The sequence below is a fragment of the Patiria miniata genome, unplaced genomic scaffold (genome assembly GCF_015706575.1).
Source record: "Patiria miniata isolate m_02_andy unplaced genomic scaffold, ASM1570657v1 HiC_scaffold_7, whole genome shotgun sequence".
In the NCBI taxonomy this organism is placed as follows: domain Eukaryota; kingdom Metazoa; phylum Echinodermata; class Asteroidea; order Valvatida; family Asterinidae; genus Patiria; species Patiria miniata.
In genome coordinates this window covers 26,487,004-26,505,211 of record NW_024037074.1, presented here as the reverse complement: position 1 = coordinate 26,505,211, position 18,208 = coordinate 26,487,004, and the positions used below count along the sequence as shown (strand labels likewise).

The following is an 18,208-nucleotide window of genomic DNA, read 5'->3' as shown; positions in this document are numbered from 1 at the left end:
TGTTTAAAGATATAGTCCATCATTTGTAATTTGTGCATTTTGTTCGTTTGAAGCAACAAAAATGTTCAAAATCTAATGAAGGATACTGAACAACTAACCTGATGAAGTTTCAGCTCAGCTTCAGCTGTATATTCCGAGAAAAACAGCATTCTAGGATCTCAATTTCAAATCAAAAGTTGCTGAATCATGTTTTGAATTGTTTTGAATTGCAGCTATACGCGATGTCGCGCACTGATCCGACGAATTATAGCAACCGCGCGCGCATGTGCTTCGTGCCAATGCTTGCGCGCGCTGCGCCGAATAACAAAACGAACTACTAATTTAAATTTTCCTACAGTGCGTCTTAAGACGCACCGTTGGAAAGGCCTTCTTTCCAACTTTAAAATGATAGCTTGCCAGAAAGATGAATTTCACAGGGAGTTTAGTCCCCTTACTATCTTTCAACCAAGTATGTTTTTCAACAATAATACGCCAGTTACTTTTTCGGATGGCTGCAAATGATGGACTATACAGCTTTAAAGATAATGTGCTGAAAAATGCACGGTACATACATGTACATGTACATGTACATGTATATTGTTGTATCCATGCACAGCTAACCATACACCTACCGGTACAGTAACTGTTCCATATGTACGAAGAGTACCTGAAAAGGTTATTTTCCAAAACATGATAAACGCCATTTTGTTGCCTTGTACAATCATGCTTTCTCCTGGCTACCCATGGTCAGTTTCCATGGGTTTTTATATACTTAAAGTTAAACACAATTTAAGAAGACAATAAAAGCGAAAAATGAAGTTTAGAAACACCTGTTATATATTTTTATTCTTTAAACTTTGATAAAGGTTGCAAATTGTTCCTTTTTTTTCAAATGGATATTTCACGTTTTGAAAATAAACGCTTCACATGTAGATGTACCGGTAGATGTACATTTGTGGGAAAAAAAATCAATTATCCTTATATCTGAGTATACCTGTACATTGTACGTGTGCCACTTTATAGGTAAACAGTTTTGTACGCATACATCTAATGCACACCCACTCACATACACATCATATAGTCATTCCTCATACTGTTTTTCTACAGATGGACATATGTACATGTACTTGTACATGAACAATCTTGTGTACACATACCTGTACAAACACGTTCAATAGTTTTCAGTGTATTGCGGCTATTTTTAGAAGTGGTTATTTATGTACATGTATGGTGTAACTCAATTGGAATAATTTCCACATCAACGTCAAAGATTCAACTTCAGGATGGTGCGTTATTTTTGAAGCGTGCATATGTGTACATGTACATTGTACATGTACTTGCATCTGTACATTGAGATGTACTTACGGTACCTACATGTAGGGCGCCGTGCTTTGCTGTAGTCTTGTCCCATACATGGGTGTGTGATAAAGCATTGTACGTGTCTTACCTTTTGTGGGAACTTGTCATAAATAAAGTAAATTGGAGAAGAAATGTACAATATCAGGCAAAAAGGTGGAAAATCAAAACAATTAGAGGCAGCCGACACTCCTTTTCTTAAAACGACCTACATACATGTTATAGGTTCAAGCGCATTCTAATTAACATCAGCAGCAACATGGACAATCGTCTCATTGTAATTCTGTCCACACATTTGCAACAGTTCTTTCAAGGAGTAAAGATAGATCATTTCCTATTAAAGCAGCACATCCATCAAGATCAACATTAAAGTGCTGCCAATGGCCAAAGTGTAGAAAACGGAGAGAGAAAATCAGAGAAAATCATCACTTGTACACGTACATGTATTTATTTATAAGTCTCAGTTAAAAAAGAAAAGAAAAAAGAAAAGACAAAAAAATTGATCAATTTTGTGAAGAAGTCGTTTCCTCTAAATGCAAGCATCAAAAGTACAGCATTCATGTACACAGGTACATTTTCTACTCATTGTATAAGTTGGTCCATAAACTAGTGTTTTGTGGGTTATTTTTAATCTGAAGCATTATCAAAAAGCCATACACTACGGGTACTTTCTTCCTGTATACATTTTCTATCTTTACCCCGCAGCCAAATACAACTCCGCGCAGTGTAAGTTAACCAGGTAACCCAAAGCTGTAAGGCCTAGTGCTTCTGACTGTCCAGCCGTGTCAAATGTCCAACCCTGGGGAATTTTGAAAACATTTTCAGGCACAAGTTACTTCTTTTCTTTTTTTTACACCGTGTTTTGATACAGGCAAGGGAATAGGAAATGTGTAGCGAATGCATAATTTCTTGTTGTAGAATGCATGCCCAGTTATACATGTACAGTACATGAGACACTTGTACATTTGTATACATGCACAATTTTTGTTATAAACAATTGTATCGACATGCAGTAATATTTCACGCATTACCTTTATACATGTAGCTCCCCTTTTGTTTAATTATTTGGTTTGTTTTGTTTGTTTTGTATTCAACATACGGTACATACATGTACATGTACCGTATGTGACATTTCACAGCTGTAAATGCACAGTTACACATTATTATACATGTATGTGTGCAGCAATAATGCACATTATGTTGAAGAAATAAGTTGCAAAACTCTCGATTTACAGTGATAGTCATTGTACATGTACGGTACATGTGATGTTTTGCCATCGAAATGCTTTCACTTTGTACATGTACATTGTACATGTACATTGTAAATGTAAAATACCAATTATAACATGCATGTATAAATACACTTGTTACATATACGTGTAGGTACATGGTTAACTACCAATTAATTGTTTTGGTTCAGTGTCGCTGTATTTTTCTAATATTGAGAAAAAAGTGTATGTACGTTTTTCCTAATCTCTGATTATAATTTTAAAGGTTGGTGCACATTTTGCATTGTGGTTATGACACTTGGGCAAAGCAGTGTCACAGTCGAGTCACTGGAGTCGAGTCTCGAGTCACTTGGGTTGAGTCTGAGTTTTGAGTCACTTGGTCAAGTCAGAGTCTCGAGTCATTTTGGTCGAGTCAGAGTCACGAGTCACTTGGGTCGATTGAGAGTCACGAGTCACTTGGGTTGAGTCAGGGTCGAGTCACTTGGGTTGAGTCAGAGTCTCGAGTCACTTGGGGTGAGTCAGAGTCTCAAGTCAGTTGGGTCGATTCAGAGTCTCGAGTCACTTGGGTTGAGTAAGTGTCACGAATCACTTGGGTTGAGTCAGCGTCACGAATCACTCGGGCTCAGTCAGAGTCTCGAGTCACTTGGGTCAATTCAGAGTCACAAGTCACTTGGGTCGATTCAGAGTCATGAGTCACTTGGGTCGATTCAGAGTCACGAGTCACTTGGGTCGATTCAGAGTCACGAGTCACTTGGGTCGATTCAGAGTCACGAGTCACTTGGGTCGAGTCAGAGTCTCGAGTCACTTGGGTCGATTCAGAGTCAAGAGTCACTTGGGTTGAGTCAGCGTCACGAATCACTTGGGTTGAGTCAGGGTCACGAATCACTTGGGTTGAATCAGAGTCTCGAGTCACTTGGGTCGAGTCAGAGTCACAAGTCATTTGATTCAGGTCATGTACATGTACATGTACATGTAGGCCAATGCATTGTTATGGATGATCATGGACATGGACACATGTGTACATACATGTACATGTATATGTACCGGTACATGTAAGCAATACATGTGTAAGTGAAGCACTGAAGGGAGGGTCACATTTAATAACAACCATACTGAGTTCATGATAACCATCAATTGTTTATTTTTCCTCCATTTGTCCCCTTCCCTTCTATGCAGCCGTTCCTGCCACAAACAAAAGCAGGGACAGAGCCCAAGCGGCCTAGCCGACCTGTCAACATCACGCCCCTGACGCGGTTAACTCCTACCTCACCCAACCAAGTAGATGTCCAGTGGATCCCCGAGATTGGCAGGGTAAGTCACTGCGACCATAGAGGGCGCTACTCATTTGCTTCGTGGCGAGGAATCACTTCTCTAAATTCGCATTGTTGTTGGGCCCCAATAGCCTTTCATGAGCAAGTTGGATCGAGGCTCGGTTGAGTAGAGGTTGATATTTGATGAGCTACTTATGGGCAACTCCAGCGTTATCTAATAACCTCGACAGGGCTTTTAAGAGCTCAGTGAATAAACCTGAAAATGTATTTTTCAAATCTTATACATCCATCATTTAGTAATGGTTAACCCTTTCCTTTACCATGGGCGACTTTTGTCGACAAGAACTACACCCCTGCTGGTTCCCATGGGCGACTTTAGTCGACCAGGAAACCACACACAAAACACTCTCAACACAGACATATTCACTACTTTTCAGAAAGGCGGCATGTTGATATGTTTGGCTGCCCATACATCAACTATATACCAGCGGAAAGAGTGTTTTCGGATCTTTCTTTTGGTGTGGTTTATTTATAGTGTTACTATTACAAAAAAATGAGAAAAGTGCTTCAGAAGTATCCACGCACAATTTGAGGTATGGAGTGCCATTTGGTCATGTGGTGAAATGGCTTGCAGTTTGATAATTGGGACCAGATGAACAAAAAGGCATAACTTTCTAATATGTGCACATATATATGGACCTCATTTTTACATCACATCAAAGAGTAAGGTTCAAGGAACAAACTTTACACACAACACCTATGATTTTAATCACTCCTTGGCAGTGAACATTTGGGTTGAAAAAAGTGAGTTTTAGACTCGCGCTCATTTTTTTCACGCTCTAGTGATTTCCGCATGACTGAGCAAACAATTTGGTCCTGGGGAGAGCCAAGTCAATAAACAATGTGGGCATGAAAGGGTTAAAGAGATTACAGACTTATAGGAGTTTGGGATCATATTTCCGAATCTTTTATTAGATATCATGGCTAATTGGCTCTGTCAGGGACATTACACCTGCTGTCGTAACGCTGGACAAGACTATATTAGTGATCCCAAGAGCACGAGTGGAACACGGAATAATGTAGTGCGTCAGTGTCTGATATGTGGGACGCAGACGCACTTCATCTTCCGTGTTCAAATTTATTTGCAAGCAAACTTAACGCAAAGTAAAGATGGAACACGTACCGGTATGCTGTACACGAACTTTTCAGCGGTTAGCCTGTTACACATGTGTGCAGCGAGAATGGCGCTCGCATCTTGGAATAGTGCAATACGCGGAGAGTGATGTGGACCGTAGTATTAGTTAAAACATCGCACTGTTGTTGCCATGGATCAAATAATAAGGGTCAAGGATTCAAGTTTACTTGAAGATAAATTCAATTGTAGTTGACTTGCATTCGTTCAAGCCAAGATACATGTAGTCAAACTTTGATTAACCATAGTTTACTTCTAGAACCTGCTTCTTGATGCATACCAGGAACATCCTGTTGAAAAAAAAACAGTTGGGCATGATCATGTCCATTGACAGGCGTATTGCCTATTGTTAATTACTTGTACACCTGACCTCAAATGTAAGCGTTTATGGGGACTGGAAAGTCCCTCAAAACTTCTGAAATTTAACCTGTTGCCATTTGCAGTGATGAAACTGATTGGCATGTGTGTAGCACCGAGGTGTGTGTATGGTGCTGCTTTGTACACATGTGAATTTTGAAATTAAGTTGACCTCGCACAAGAGGTCATATCGACAAGGTGCTTTGGCCGATCTCTGACTCCACATCAGATTTTATTCAGGTAGCTTTCAGACTATGCAGTTACTGATTCTCATATTCTTGTATTACATGTACCATAGTATTCCAGACCGATGCCTCTAGTTTGGATATGGAGTCAGAGAACGTCCAATGCAATCTTTATCATGATCATATGACCTTTGCAATGATTTTCCTGGTCGCAGGTGGCCAGCCTACAAAGTTACATACCTCACTAAGGCTGAGTCTGAATGATTGGCTACGGCTAGAAATTACACATAAGTCTATGAGAAGTGGCTGCAGCCGCTACCATAGACTCGTGTGTAATTTCTAGCCATAGCCAATAGTTGGACACGGCTTTGCTCACTGATTGTCTCGCTGTCACTTGTGAGTAAGACTTGCTTTAGTCCCACCTTGACCAAACAAAATTGACCAGGATGACTATGTTGACCCCTTAGGCCAAATTCGTCTTTAAAGGGAATATACAGCATTTGCAAACATCAAAAAACAAAACTACTGGTACCACATTATTATGAAATACCGTACATTGTACCTTCACTGGACTGTTAGTAATCGAAAGTCTGAAGCATCCTGTAAAATCATGCATTTTCAAGAAAAGTGGTATTTTTTTTATAAATTTCCAACGCTGTTCAGCCGACCAGTATTGGAAAAAACTGGCTTTTTTTAAAATGCTGTCCCCAATTTACCATATTTAGTTAGTCCACATTTTGTTTGCAATCGAATACACACCTACAAAATGTGTGAAGGGGTACCGGTACAAGCCATCAAGACTGGTTTCCAGACCTTACAATTCCCTGACATATATAAATTGCTCCGTTTCATCGTAAGTGGGGTCAGGGAAACAGACAACAGGAACATGATTGTTTTTCTTGGTTTTTCCAGCATCTCCGAACGCAAAACTTTAAACAGGTCAGTGTAACAATATTTGCTATAAAATACTAACCAAATCCCCAAATCCATCCATTTCTGAAAATTACGGCAAAAGCAAATGTTGTATATTCCCTTAACCAGTTTTACTAGGCTGGCCTCGATTTGTTTTGACAAGAAAAAGGATCAGCCTTTTCCTTTTGTATTTGTTGATTTCATTTTTGTTTTCTTGATGCTGCAGTCTTACTGTGTGGCAGTCTACTTAGTCAGACAGCTTTCGGCAGAGATTCTTTTCCAGAGATTGAAGGGCAATGGAGTCAGGAATGCAGACCACTCCCGAGCTCTCAGTAAGTACAACAGTTTTGGTTGCCTGTTCTCAACAGTCAACTGTCAGTCAGTCAGTGTGTAGTGACCAATTAGATTACAAATTTTTGTTAGGTGACCACGAATGCCCAATCAAACTTGGTCAGAAGCTCTGTGAGACATGTACACAGACTAAAGGTGGGAGGGGCTTGTGGTCAAATTTGAAATGGTCCATTGATTTCAAAGGTGTTGCAAGACCAGTTTGAATGGGGTTTGGACACCATCTGACTTGTGGGGGCGCTCTTCAAAGCAGACAATCGTGGACACTATAGGATAATAAGCCCAATCACACACCACAACCCACCACAACCCCCACCCCAACCTCACCCCCACCCTCCCTCCAAACCCCCAACCGCCCACCCGCACCCTACATCCTCACCCCACACCCCAACTCCCACCCCCACCCCCGCCCCACCCCAACCCCAACCCCCACCCCATCCCCAACCCCATCCCCAACCCCTGTAGTGATGCCCTGATTGATTTAAACATAATGACATAATGGCTGATCTTTTTTCCCTCCAACCCAACCCATCCCTCGTACCACCTTACCTTTCCTCCCTATCCTCCTCTCAATGAACCCCTCTCCCCCAATCCCCTCCCCCACAGTCAAGGAGAAGCTGTCCCACGACCCCGAGAGTGAGATAGCCACCATGAGCCTACGGGTCAGCCTGATGTGTCCGCTGGGTAAGATGCGTATGTCCACCCCCTGCCGTCCCATCACCTGCTCCCACCTGCAGTGCTTCGACGGCGTGCTGTACCTCAAGATGAACGAGAAGAAGCCCACGTGGATCTGTCCTGTCTGTGACCGCAAAGCACCGTTTAAATCCATCATTATTGACGGGTAGGTACCAGTGTACTGAGCTATCGAGCACCACTCGCATCAAAGTACTTTGACCCTTGAGAACGAGTACAGGTACCCGAGTCCCAGTACTTTGACCCTCGAGTCCAGGTTTTGTGAAGCCAGGTCGGAGTACTTGGGCCGCCGATTACAATTAAGAGTACTTGGACCTCCGAGTATGGTCTGTGGAGGGGTGATCTGCCTGAATCCTGCAAAATCCTGCGGCAGTGACTGTCAATATGTTGAGGCTTGGCCAGTGACATCCTGGAGCAGTACGGAGGATTTCAAGCGTAATCCAGGCCTATATTTATGCATCGCTGAGCAAAAAAACAAAACAAGGTCTGGCCCAAGACCTTGACAAAGTGCATCCTACGAAATCAGTAACGCACTTTTGCCATGTAACCTCAATCTTCCAAATTCCTCCACTTTGGCAAAGAGGATTTTGAATGATTCAAGGCGGTTAGGGTTACATGTACATGTACACCGTAATAAAACAAACAACCTGAGCACAGGGAATGCAACTACATGTATAAAGCCAACTTCCCTAAATTTATCTAACTCATTTGCACCAAAAAAGTTAGTTGTTAACAAAAAATGGACGAAAGAGAAATAAAAAATTCAAAATATTCTTTGATTTTTCAGCTTGTTCATGGAGATTCTGAGCCACCGAACGCCAAGTCTTGAGATCCAGTTCTTGGAAGACGGGTCATGGCAGCCCTTGTCAGAGAAGAAGCGCACCTACAGCTCAGTCATGAACATCAGCGGCATGTCTGATGGTAAGGCTCTCTCAACTGTGAAAAGGGGCACAGTGCACAACCCCCCCCCCCATTGTAATTGTTATGTTATTATTATACAGATATTGAGGGGCTCAGATTGAAATGGGAAGAATATAATCGTAAGGTAAAATCTGGACTTTTCCATTTCACAAGGCGAAGCCACTCAATCTTTGTTTTTATATAATTGACATATAGATCCTTGTCATGTGATATATTTGAACTTTTTATTTCAATACAAAATTGGTGGAAAATGTATTTCTCTATTCAAACCACCCTTTCGGGAAAATGTTTGAACCCAACTCTGTAGCGCTGGCTCTTTGGAACAATACGCGCAACGCTGAACACGCACACCCAGTCCGTACCGGACGGGGCAGCCAGCAGCAATTCCCGTTGTTTATTTCTCATCATCAATTTCCATATTTGTTTGTAAAAGTATCGATTGTAAATGATTTGATATAACTTTTGTGGCCCTTTTTATAGCTTCTGTAGTGTAAATGGAACTGGTTCAGAGCATTTTGACTAGAAAAATTTGGAGGCCTTACAAAATTGAAACTGCTGCGGTCGGTGCGGCTTATACGCCGGTGCGGCTTATACGCCGGTGCGGCTTATACGCCGACTTCAAATCTTAATTTGCAGATTTTTGCGTGCTGCGGCTTACTCCGCGTGGCTTATATTCCGAAAATTACAGTAAGTGCAAAGGTTATCGGTGTCATTGTCACTGTAGATGGGTACTTATTCATGGGCTCTGTGGACAAACTGTAGAGGGCGCTGTGTGACCACGCACGTACTTGGTCGCATGTTTGGCGGGAACCAGTACGCACAAGTCATCTTATTCTGAATGTGCACAAACTTGTGACGGTACGTCTTCCTGTGAACATCAGGCACCATCAGCAATGTGTTAAAATGTGGTCTCCCCCAACTCTTCCTTTCAAACTTTTTTTTTCTGATTATTTTTGTGATGAATTTATTCTTTTTCTTTTTTTTTTTACTAGGGGAGGGCTCGACGCCCAGCAAGAGGTCCAACGTGGAGTGCATCGATCTGACCAACTCCAGCTCAGACGAGGGAGACGAGACAGAGGAGGAAGTCAGCAGCGACACGGACTCGGAGGAGGAGCTCATTCCTGTGCCAAGACCCCAGCATCGCGCCGGGACAATGCGCGTCCAGGATGAGGACGAACCCGAAGTCCGCCTCCCAGACGCTAGCATCATCTCCCCATCGCCCAAGTCACCTCCCCCGCCGCTCACCATGGGCAATAAACGGTTGGTGTCCCCTCCCCTAGCTTTGTTCTTGACCCCTCCCCCTCTGATCTTGACCCCTCCCCCGCCTCCTGCCTCGCCCCCTCCCCCGACCCCTCCCCCACTGCGCCACTTTTCCCAGACCTTATCCCCGCTCCCCCATTCCTGCAAAACGCCTGACGTAATGGATTGGATGACGTCCCCCCATTCATCAGACGCCTCAGCGGACGACCCCTTCCGCAGTGACTTAGACACCCTCTGCGCGTCCCCCGTGGTCGATAGGCAGGCGCAGGCCAAGTCTCACGTCCGCACCGCCCGATTGGCTAATTACGCGAGCAGCAAGCCCCAGGGGTGCTATCGTAGCTGTGTACTGAACTTTAACTATTGATATCACTCTACATCAGTAGTCCATTCTGGACAACGAATCACTAGGCCCAAGAAATGGTGACGGCAGTGTGGCAGCTATTTTCAAAAAAAGTGCTAACACAACACTTCCGCCATTACTGCGGGGCTCTGTGGGGTGACCAGTGACTTATTGCCCACATTGGTGCAAGCATAGACAAAATGCATTGAAGTTGTCATTCTATTTTCATTTGTCACTTGAGAAGTTGAAAATTACTTTACAGAACTGCATAGAGAGACTGCATAGACATTAGGCATAGCAGCCATCTTAGAGGGTAATGCCTTTGTTTGGCTGGGATAAACATCAGTGAATCTTTGGTGCATTCACTGTTACTGAATTTAAATAACAAAAGATACCCTCTAACAAGCCGCTACATATAAGTTCTATGGGTTGTGTATAAAGACAGTCATTATTGAACATTGCACAAAAAGACATGAAAAAATAAGAATATCGATCATTTATCAGAAGTAAAGTATACAAGTTAAGAAATTGACAAAATGGCGGGCAAGAAAAGAATTTTGTTTAAATTGAATCTCACAAATTAATTTTTTTTGTTTTGGAAAGTTAAAACTAATCTAAAAATGTTAAAACATTGATGTTGTTGCAACTGAAGTTTTCTCTATTCCCAAAGTGAGTTGTGTTTGTACATTTTTGTTTATTGTTTTGTGTTTTACTTGAATGAATGATATATGAAAATATCAGCAGAGCTTTTTCGCTTTAAGCCTAAGATTTTCCATAGTTTTCTCAAAGAAAGTATTTACAAATCGAAGCAGTTTAAGTATTCCAAGTTTGAAAAGAGTTTAAAATAAAGCTTTGAAAACAACATTTGTTGATAAAATTAAGGAGTATCCACTTCCTACATGTATTTCTTAGATACTTCTCTTGATCAATTTTGAAATGTGATTTGTTTAAAACAAAAAATCATGCCCTTATTAAGGGAAATAAGGAACTTGGCATAAATAAGAAAATAAACCTTAGAAGTATACATTAAACTCTCTAATATATTAAAAACATATGTAGGCATTATTTAGGTAAAGAATTCTTTATTATTTTGATAGCATACATTACAGTAACTTTAACATTCTGAAAAAAATTAGGTGGATACTCCTAAATGAAATTGATCCTGAAAAAAAAATCATGCTTTTATTGTGGTCATATTGATTTGTCTTCAATCCATTAGATATGCCACTCTTTGTGTATGAGTATCAATCATATTGACTTTAATTTTGATAATGTAAATGTTCACTTTTTTCCTTGTTTTCTTTTTCACTTTTAACAATGCCGTGAGTGGGACTTGAACCGTGTCCCTTCTGTAAACTTCGCGGATTCAAACACCGAGCCTTTAACTAACTGAGCCACTTCTCAAATCTTCATGTTGATGGGAAAGCTGCCTTTAGTACCCCTAAGATCTTTTAAGGCATAGTTCTGCATTCTTACATGCCCAAGTAAACAAAGAAACACTTGGAATAGTTCCTTGATTCCAACAGGTGTTTTAGGCTGGAGTTAGCCAACAGTGTGGAATGCAGTCTAGTGTGGCTATTGTCATGCAAATTTGACACCTGTTTTTGTGCTTTTGTTTAGGTCAACACCTGTAGACACAGCTCTGCATTCTTTTCTTACAAGACATTTCAAACAGGTGTTACAGGCTTTACTTTAACAAAGAAACCCCTGGCATACACATGTAATGGAGGGGTAGTACATTCCTTGAAGACTCCATGGTGCTGCAGGTTGAATGCTGCATCCATTCACATAAATTATAATATAGACTGTTGCTGAAGTGCTATTCAAAAAATAATTTATCTTGCATAGACCAATCCGAGCAGACTGTCACTGTACACCCACGGATGGCCCCCTTCAATGGCGAAAGCAATGTGCCTGGCATTGTTCAGATAATCCATCATGGGGCAGTCACTTTGTACAATGGCTGGCTCAATGTTTTCGCCATTGAAGGGGGCCTGTGTTAATAAACAGTGCTAGGATTGCACATTCGGACCACAGAACAGAAGTTTTTTCCATGCATTACATTAAAATAATGAATTTGCAGATTATGCCTAGGATGCTGCCAAGTGCTGCTCCCCAATCCCCTGTGACCCCCCCTCCCTCCTGTTCCCCCTCCCTTCCCCTATTTATTATTTCTCCATTTGCTGTTATTTGATCCCGTTTCCTAATACTTGTATTTTTATTATACACCACGGAATGCCACTGTACATGTTATACACATGGTTGCCCAACCCTAAAAAAAATCTAAAATCCCCTTTATATTTGATGCGTGACATTTGAAAATCCACACATTAGTGCCCATTCTTCAAACAGGCCTGACATTTAGGCAATTGAGCAAATATCAGACCTTTCATCGCAGTCACAAGAGATTTCAGATATTTGGGGGTTCATTGGGTAATGAACAGTCTCATTCGTCCCTGACATTTCAAAGGTTGGAATTCTTTTCAAGTATTCTGTGACAAAGTTGTAAAGTTTTGAGTTTTGAATGTATTCACCAATCCGATTTTGAAGTTATGGTGACAGTTCTGGTGGCCATTACTGGGACGTTTCCATGCCTGAACGCATATTTTTTCTCTGCAGCATACATCGTATTTTAACCAATCACATCACGAGCCCTAACATGAATATTTATCACGCTGTCTGGATGGAAGACACTTACTGTAGGTTCTCGTAGTGTACGTTTTCCTTTCAATTAAACTTATCCCAACCAACAAAAATATTTAATGAATTGGGACACGGGTACCGTGTTCGAACCACAGATCTTGCGATCCATAGTTCATTCCACCATCCAATAGGCCACTGTGGCAGCTTGACGAAAGCCGTTCCGGAACCGGGTTCGAACCACAGATCTTGCGATCTATAGTTCATTCCACCATCCACTAGGCCACTGTGGCAGCTCGACGAAGGCCGTTCTTTGAAACGCTTTGATGTGCATGCATGACTAAGTAATAGCAATGGTGTGACGTCATTGTTATTTTCTTATGAACTCTGAAAACATCACTAAGTAAAGGAGAGTGCATTGTGTGAAATACCAAGTAAGCTTTGGAGCGTCCCAGTAATGGTGGAAAGCCAGCTCAGTAATTGCAAAAAGTTGACATCGTAGATTGTTCTGTTATTAGCCATGTGTCTTCTTTGTTTTCTTCTGAGTAGCTGACTCAAATTTGTGTGTTTCTCCCAATACTTTTCAGGGGTTCTCCGCTCAGGTACCCCCTAGACTACACCCTGTGCCCGCCCATGCCCACGTCGCATCACACTAACAGCCTACCCTCGGTGGATATGGGCCCCACGTCGCATTCCCAGCTGGGCTTGTTTGGAGACTACAGTTCCTTTCTGCCCATGCCGCCCTCCTTGTCTGGTACAGACTACCCGAGCGGTGAGTGAAAAGCAGTATTAAAAGATTGCGATGTTTTCTGTCAAAAGCAGACCTCGTGGCTGTTGGTTGGGAGTAAGGTTTTCAAATATTATTAAAAAATATCTTCTGCTCTGCAGTGACAGTAAAATGGTTAAAAACAGACTTTCTTGGCGAAATTATGCGCATATCTGAATCTGATGACGTCACAAAAGCGGTAATGGAAAAATTGTGTGTGAAACTTTGGGTTATGCATTTACATAACATGCACACACAAAAATCGTCTTTATAGGCAAAATAATGGTCTGAAAGTTTTGAAGTACCGTATATTTGAGCCATCTTTAGGATCACAAATTAGCCAAAAAAAACTCGAAAAGAAAAAAACCCTCATCAAATTTTGGTCACAACTCCATTTCAAGCTCTTCCCAGAAGGGTCTAGTTTTGATAGAACTTGTCACAATTTATATCTCCGGTTTCCAAAACAGTCCGCCATACAGACATTGATTGCGGTGCCCGAAGCTATTTCAGATTCGAACCAGTCAGTCCACCATGGCAAGCTCGGTGGTCAAGTGGTAAAGACGTCTGCACTAGTAAACTGGAGGTCGTGGGTTTGAATCTCACCTGAGCACGCTGTTAATTTCATGAAAATTTCAGCCATCGCTTACATTATACAATGCTTTCCAACTTTTGTTGTTGTTGGCATTCTTGTATTTGCATTCTTGTCGTCGTGATGAAAGGAATGTCTTGAAAAACGAATGCTGTGCTCAATAAAATTGTGGTACTGAAGTGTCCACCTGTGATGACATCACTGTTTTCCTCATGAATATGCAAATTTGCATAGCATGAACTCAAAAGGCCCTAAAGGACCTCTAATAATGAGTACACAGACATTATAGGTGCAGTTGGATTGGACACCAAATGACAAATTTGTATTAAATGAAAGCAAGGTAAAACCAAAATCTATTTCATTGGCCCTTTAAAAGATGGCACACCGTCCTGAAGAAAAGTATCATGTCGCATTGATTTTTTTGAAAAACTTGAAGAGGAGTATTTTATGTTAATAATTCCTTTTTTCCTTCTTTAACCAGGTATGGATCTATACTCTTTACTACATACTGAATCACAGGTAAGTTTGCTGGTGGGGTGTTACTTTGAGGGCTTTCTTTTTTGAAACAGAGAACAATTGTGATGCGATCAAGCTAAATGAGTCGTTTGTCGACTCCGGTCAAAAAAGTTTTTATTACAGATTTGAAAAGAGCACAATTTCAGCATTACTGCTGTGAAAACCGCATGCTGGTATCAGTTAAAAAATTCTGAAAGTCGGAACACCAAGAGATGTGATTAAATGATGTAATGAAGTGGCCCTATTTTGGCCTGTATCTCCAAATGAAAATTCCCGACAAACGACTCATGTAGCTTGATCGCCAGCCTCGACTCCAGGGGCGCGTGCTCGTTCCTTACAGTAACCCCTGGCTGTGATGATGACGTAAATGACGCTGAATGGCTATTCACAGCGTACTGCGCGGGCATTTCGAAGATTGCACGCCGGGCGCGCCCATAATGCGCTCGCGCTCGCGTGCTTAGCTTTGCACGTAACGTCACGTACGAAAAAAAAAATTATGATTCAAAAGTCGCGATGCCTGTACGATATGGATTATGTCAGCCGCGTTTTTCGCTAAAAAAAACCCTGTATCTGTGGTTGTAAAGGCACGAAAGGGGTATGTACATTTAATACAAATCTTTGCTAATTAACACAACGTCCAAACGTTGTGTTTGAAAGGATTGATTCTTCAAAATCACAACTTTTAACATTTTAAAGATGGCGTCGGCACGTAAAACGGATAAACTGCAGCCCTAATTATAATGTACCGTATTTTGGTATATTTAAATTACACAATTCCAGGGGTTACGATCGCGCAAGGCATGATGGGAAACAACATGTCGCTGCAAGATCGTACCCACGGGGCACGAGGTTGCTTGATCGCATCACAATTGTTGTGTTGATTTGTTGGTATCAATAGGCATCAAGACATTTCGATGATCCTTGTTGCAGAGAGAAGAATTTATTGTGTACATGTGAAAGTTAGCATTCTGAACATAAAGGGTGGTCTACTTGTAATGTCTAATTGGGATTTGTAATACAATTTGGTCCGTTGCCCCCCAGTCACAGTACATGCCCCAGCTGTCCTACATGGATCACCTAGCCACCTCAAGCGGTAGCCTGCGCAGCGCTAGCAGCCTCAGCACCGTAGCCAGCAACAGCTCGGGTACCAGCCGAGCGGCCAGCAACGGCAGCAACGCCAGCGGCAGCGGGGGCGCCGGCGGCTACAGCCTGTCGGACGTCATCGCGCTGGATTGACAGCAGGACCCCAGTCCCGCCGAGGCTAGATCTACTAGACCGACACCGAGAGCGGCTGGGCCGGGGAACTACGTAGCCTCAACTTACGCTAGTAGTAGCGGTAGTAGTCTTTACCAGCATCACCGTCTGCACCAGCACCCACTTTACTACAACAGCACCGACCCCCAGGTCTATCTGAGCAACTACACTAGCAGTTACCTCTCTGAGCTCAGGTAGTATCTGGCTTGTCTGAGAGTTGTATCTCCTTTCTTAGAGAGACTTTTCCAAATCACATCTTCGTCTCTGTCTGTGGCGTAATCACTGGCTCGTAAAGCACTATGTAGTCCATGCACAAGTATCCCCACAACGGTTATCAAGGGAGAGTTGGGGAGACCACTGGGAGATTCATGCGAACAAATTGCCGACGGCACCTCATGCGCGGCTTTGTGCAGATTCAGATTGAACTTAGCTGTGCGCAATTCGCACAAAACACGGCGAGACAGCATGCACATGCGGCGTCGCATGCAGCCCCTCCCAGCAAGCTTTTCGACAGTAGTTACAAATGCGCCATCTACCGGCACAGAGTCAATAGAGCATTTAAATTTTCAAACCGAGTGGAAATACTCTTCAATTTCAGCCTCACAATATTGAATTTTACGTTCATGTTTCCAAATCGGAATGTGACTCAATATGGAGATGGAGTTCGGTCATGTTCAGGGGCATGAGCCGCTGCTGGAGACGGAGTCGGGTTTTGGAAAACACATATGGTGTGTTTTTTGGGGGGATTTTCTTTTTTATCAGTCACCATGTGTTCTGTACACGGTCGTAGAGTCTTTAGCCTGTACCCTAAGGGCCCGTCTCGATGCATATTTGGGACGAGTTCCGGATAAGTTGCGGATATTGTATCTGGTATAAGTTGCAGGACTCCGAACAACTTCCCTGCAATCTTCCTGCAAAGAAGTTATCAGTGTTGGTGAGTCAAGCAGTTGCTAATGACAAAATTCTCCAGAACATGTCCGGGTACAAATGCAGAGCTTCTTCCGGAGAAAGTGAATGATTCTACCCACAACTTGTCCGGAACTCGTCTCGGATATGAATTGAGACAGGCCCTTAATGTGGCAGCTCTCAAAACGTTGGAAGCACTGCCTTGCCTTATCGTAAGGAGCTGAGATGGACTTCATTGAAATTTGCAAAGCTGAAAAAAAGGCAGGGAGCAAAAAATCAAGCCAGCAAGTCACTTGGAAAGGTGTTTAAGACTCTTGCTTGTCAGCATGTTTAATAGTGAATTTGTGTTAGCAATTGTTTTTTTGTGACCCTGAAAAGGAATACGATATTTCCCCTTGTAGGGATCGCATATGCTGTCTTACTGTATGCGCTTTTGCTATTGCCACTAGACAAATATGAACCATGTTTTTATTATTTTTTTGAATTGCACCGTGAAGAAAGAAGTAGATATTGTCTTAGAGTTTTAGGATCCACGTTAGATTTGTCTGTGGGTTTTTGTTTTAGAGTCTGTGACTGGTTTTTCTTGTGTTGTATTTAACCCAACATGACAATAAGTTAAAAAAAATATTTGTATAAAAAAAAGACAATTTGCCAAAGCAGCACGGCAGGAGATAAAGTTAGTCTCCAATACCAGGCGTCTTTGTTTTCGCTTCAGCGCAGAGCCTTGCTTACAGAATGCAGTCTTAAACAGCAGGTGCACACAGCAGGCTGGATTTTTTTTTTAATTCACCATCAAAGAAGATTGCACATAAGCACCCCCTTTTGTTTTAGCAGGGACAGATATATGTAAATATGTGCCCGAACACCCTCTTAATAATTTTTTTTTTGTATTTTATTATTTTTAATCCTCTCTCCTTTCACTTTAATATTGGTGATATATTTGTTTTTAATTCCTGAAATATTAGTATGCATGTATCAACATCGATATTACTGCTACACTCTCTATCTGTTTTACAGAAACACACACACACCCAGTTGTGTTTTACAAGCACTGTGCGATCGATATTCCCAGCAATTTCCACACGCGTAATCTTTAGAACTGCAGCTTTTGAAACTGCATTGTAATTGTTGTTCAGAAACCGTTGTCACTGTTGGACGATATACAGTCTTTGGTAGCAAACGGGGTAACAAAATATAGCCAACAACATTCCCCAAAAGTTTATATAAATGACGGCGTCATAAGACGACTAGATTCAAAATTATGACCCCTCCGATGATGTGGACTTTCTTTTTTTGTGGTGTATATACCCCTCTCCCATAGAATAAGCACACATACTCACGATCGCGGACCATTTTCAACACAAAATGAACTCTCAAGGACAACAAAGAATTTGTTGTTTTCTCTTTTGTGTTTCTGTCCTCAGGATGTAGCATACTGCACATGTGAAGCATATTTGTTCCTTCCCAATAGTTTTATATAACAGTGCAATGAAG

The 18,208-nt window shown here is 41.9% G+C and overlaps 1 protein-coding gene across 1 annotated transcript in view; it reads left to right on the top strand.

Moving 5' to 3' along the window:
- The window catches only part of LOC119745324 (E3 SUMO-protein ligase PIAS2-like), a 35,436-nt gene extending 17,770 nt beyond the window's left edge, over positions 1-17,666 (top strand). Inside the window, exons 5-12 of the mRNA XM_038221612.1 lie at positions 3,741-3,875; positions 6,708-6,813; positions 7,436-7,670; positions 8,310-8,443; positions 9,436-9,703; positions 13,271-13,455; positions 14,520-14,557; positions 15,596-17,666. Coding sequence (XP_038077540.1) covers positions 3,741-3,875; positions 6,708-6,813; positions 7,436-7,670; positions 8,310-8,443; positions 9,436-9,703; positions 13,271-13,455; positions 14,520-14,557; positions 15,596-15,790 — 1,296 coding nt within the window. The 3' untranslated portion in view covers positions 15,791-17,666. The remainder of the gene's footprint in view (positions 1-3,740; positions 3,876-6,707; positions 6,814-7,435; positions 7,671-8,309; positions 8,444-9,435; positions 9,704-13,270; positions 13,456-14,519; positions 14,558-15,595) is intronic.
- Positions 17,667-18,208: the final 542 nt, after the last annotated feature.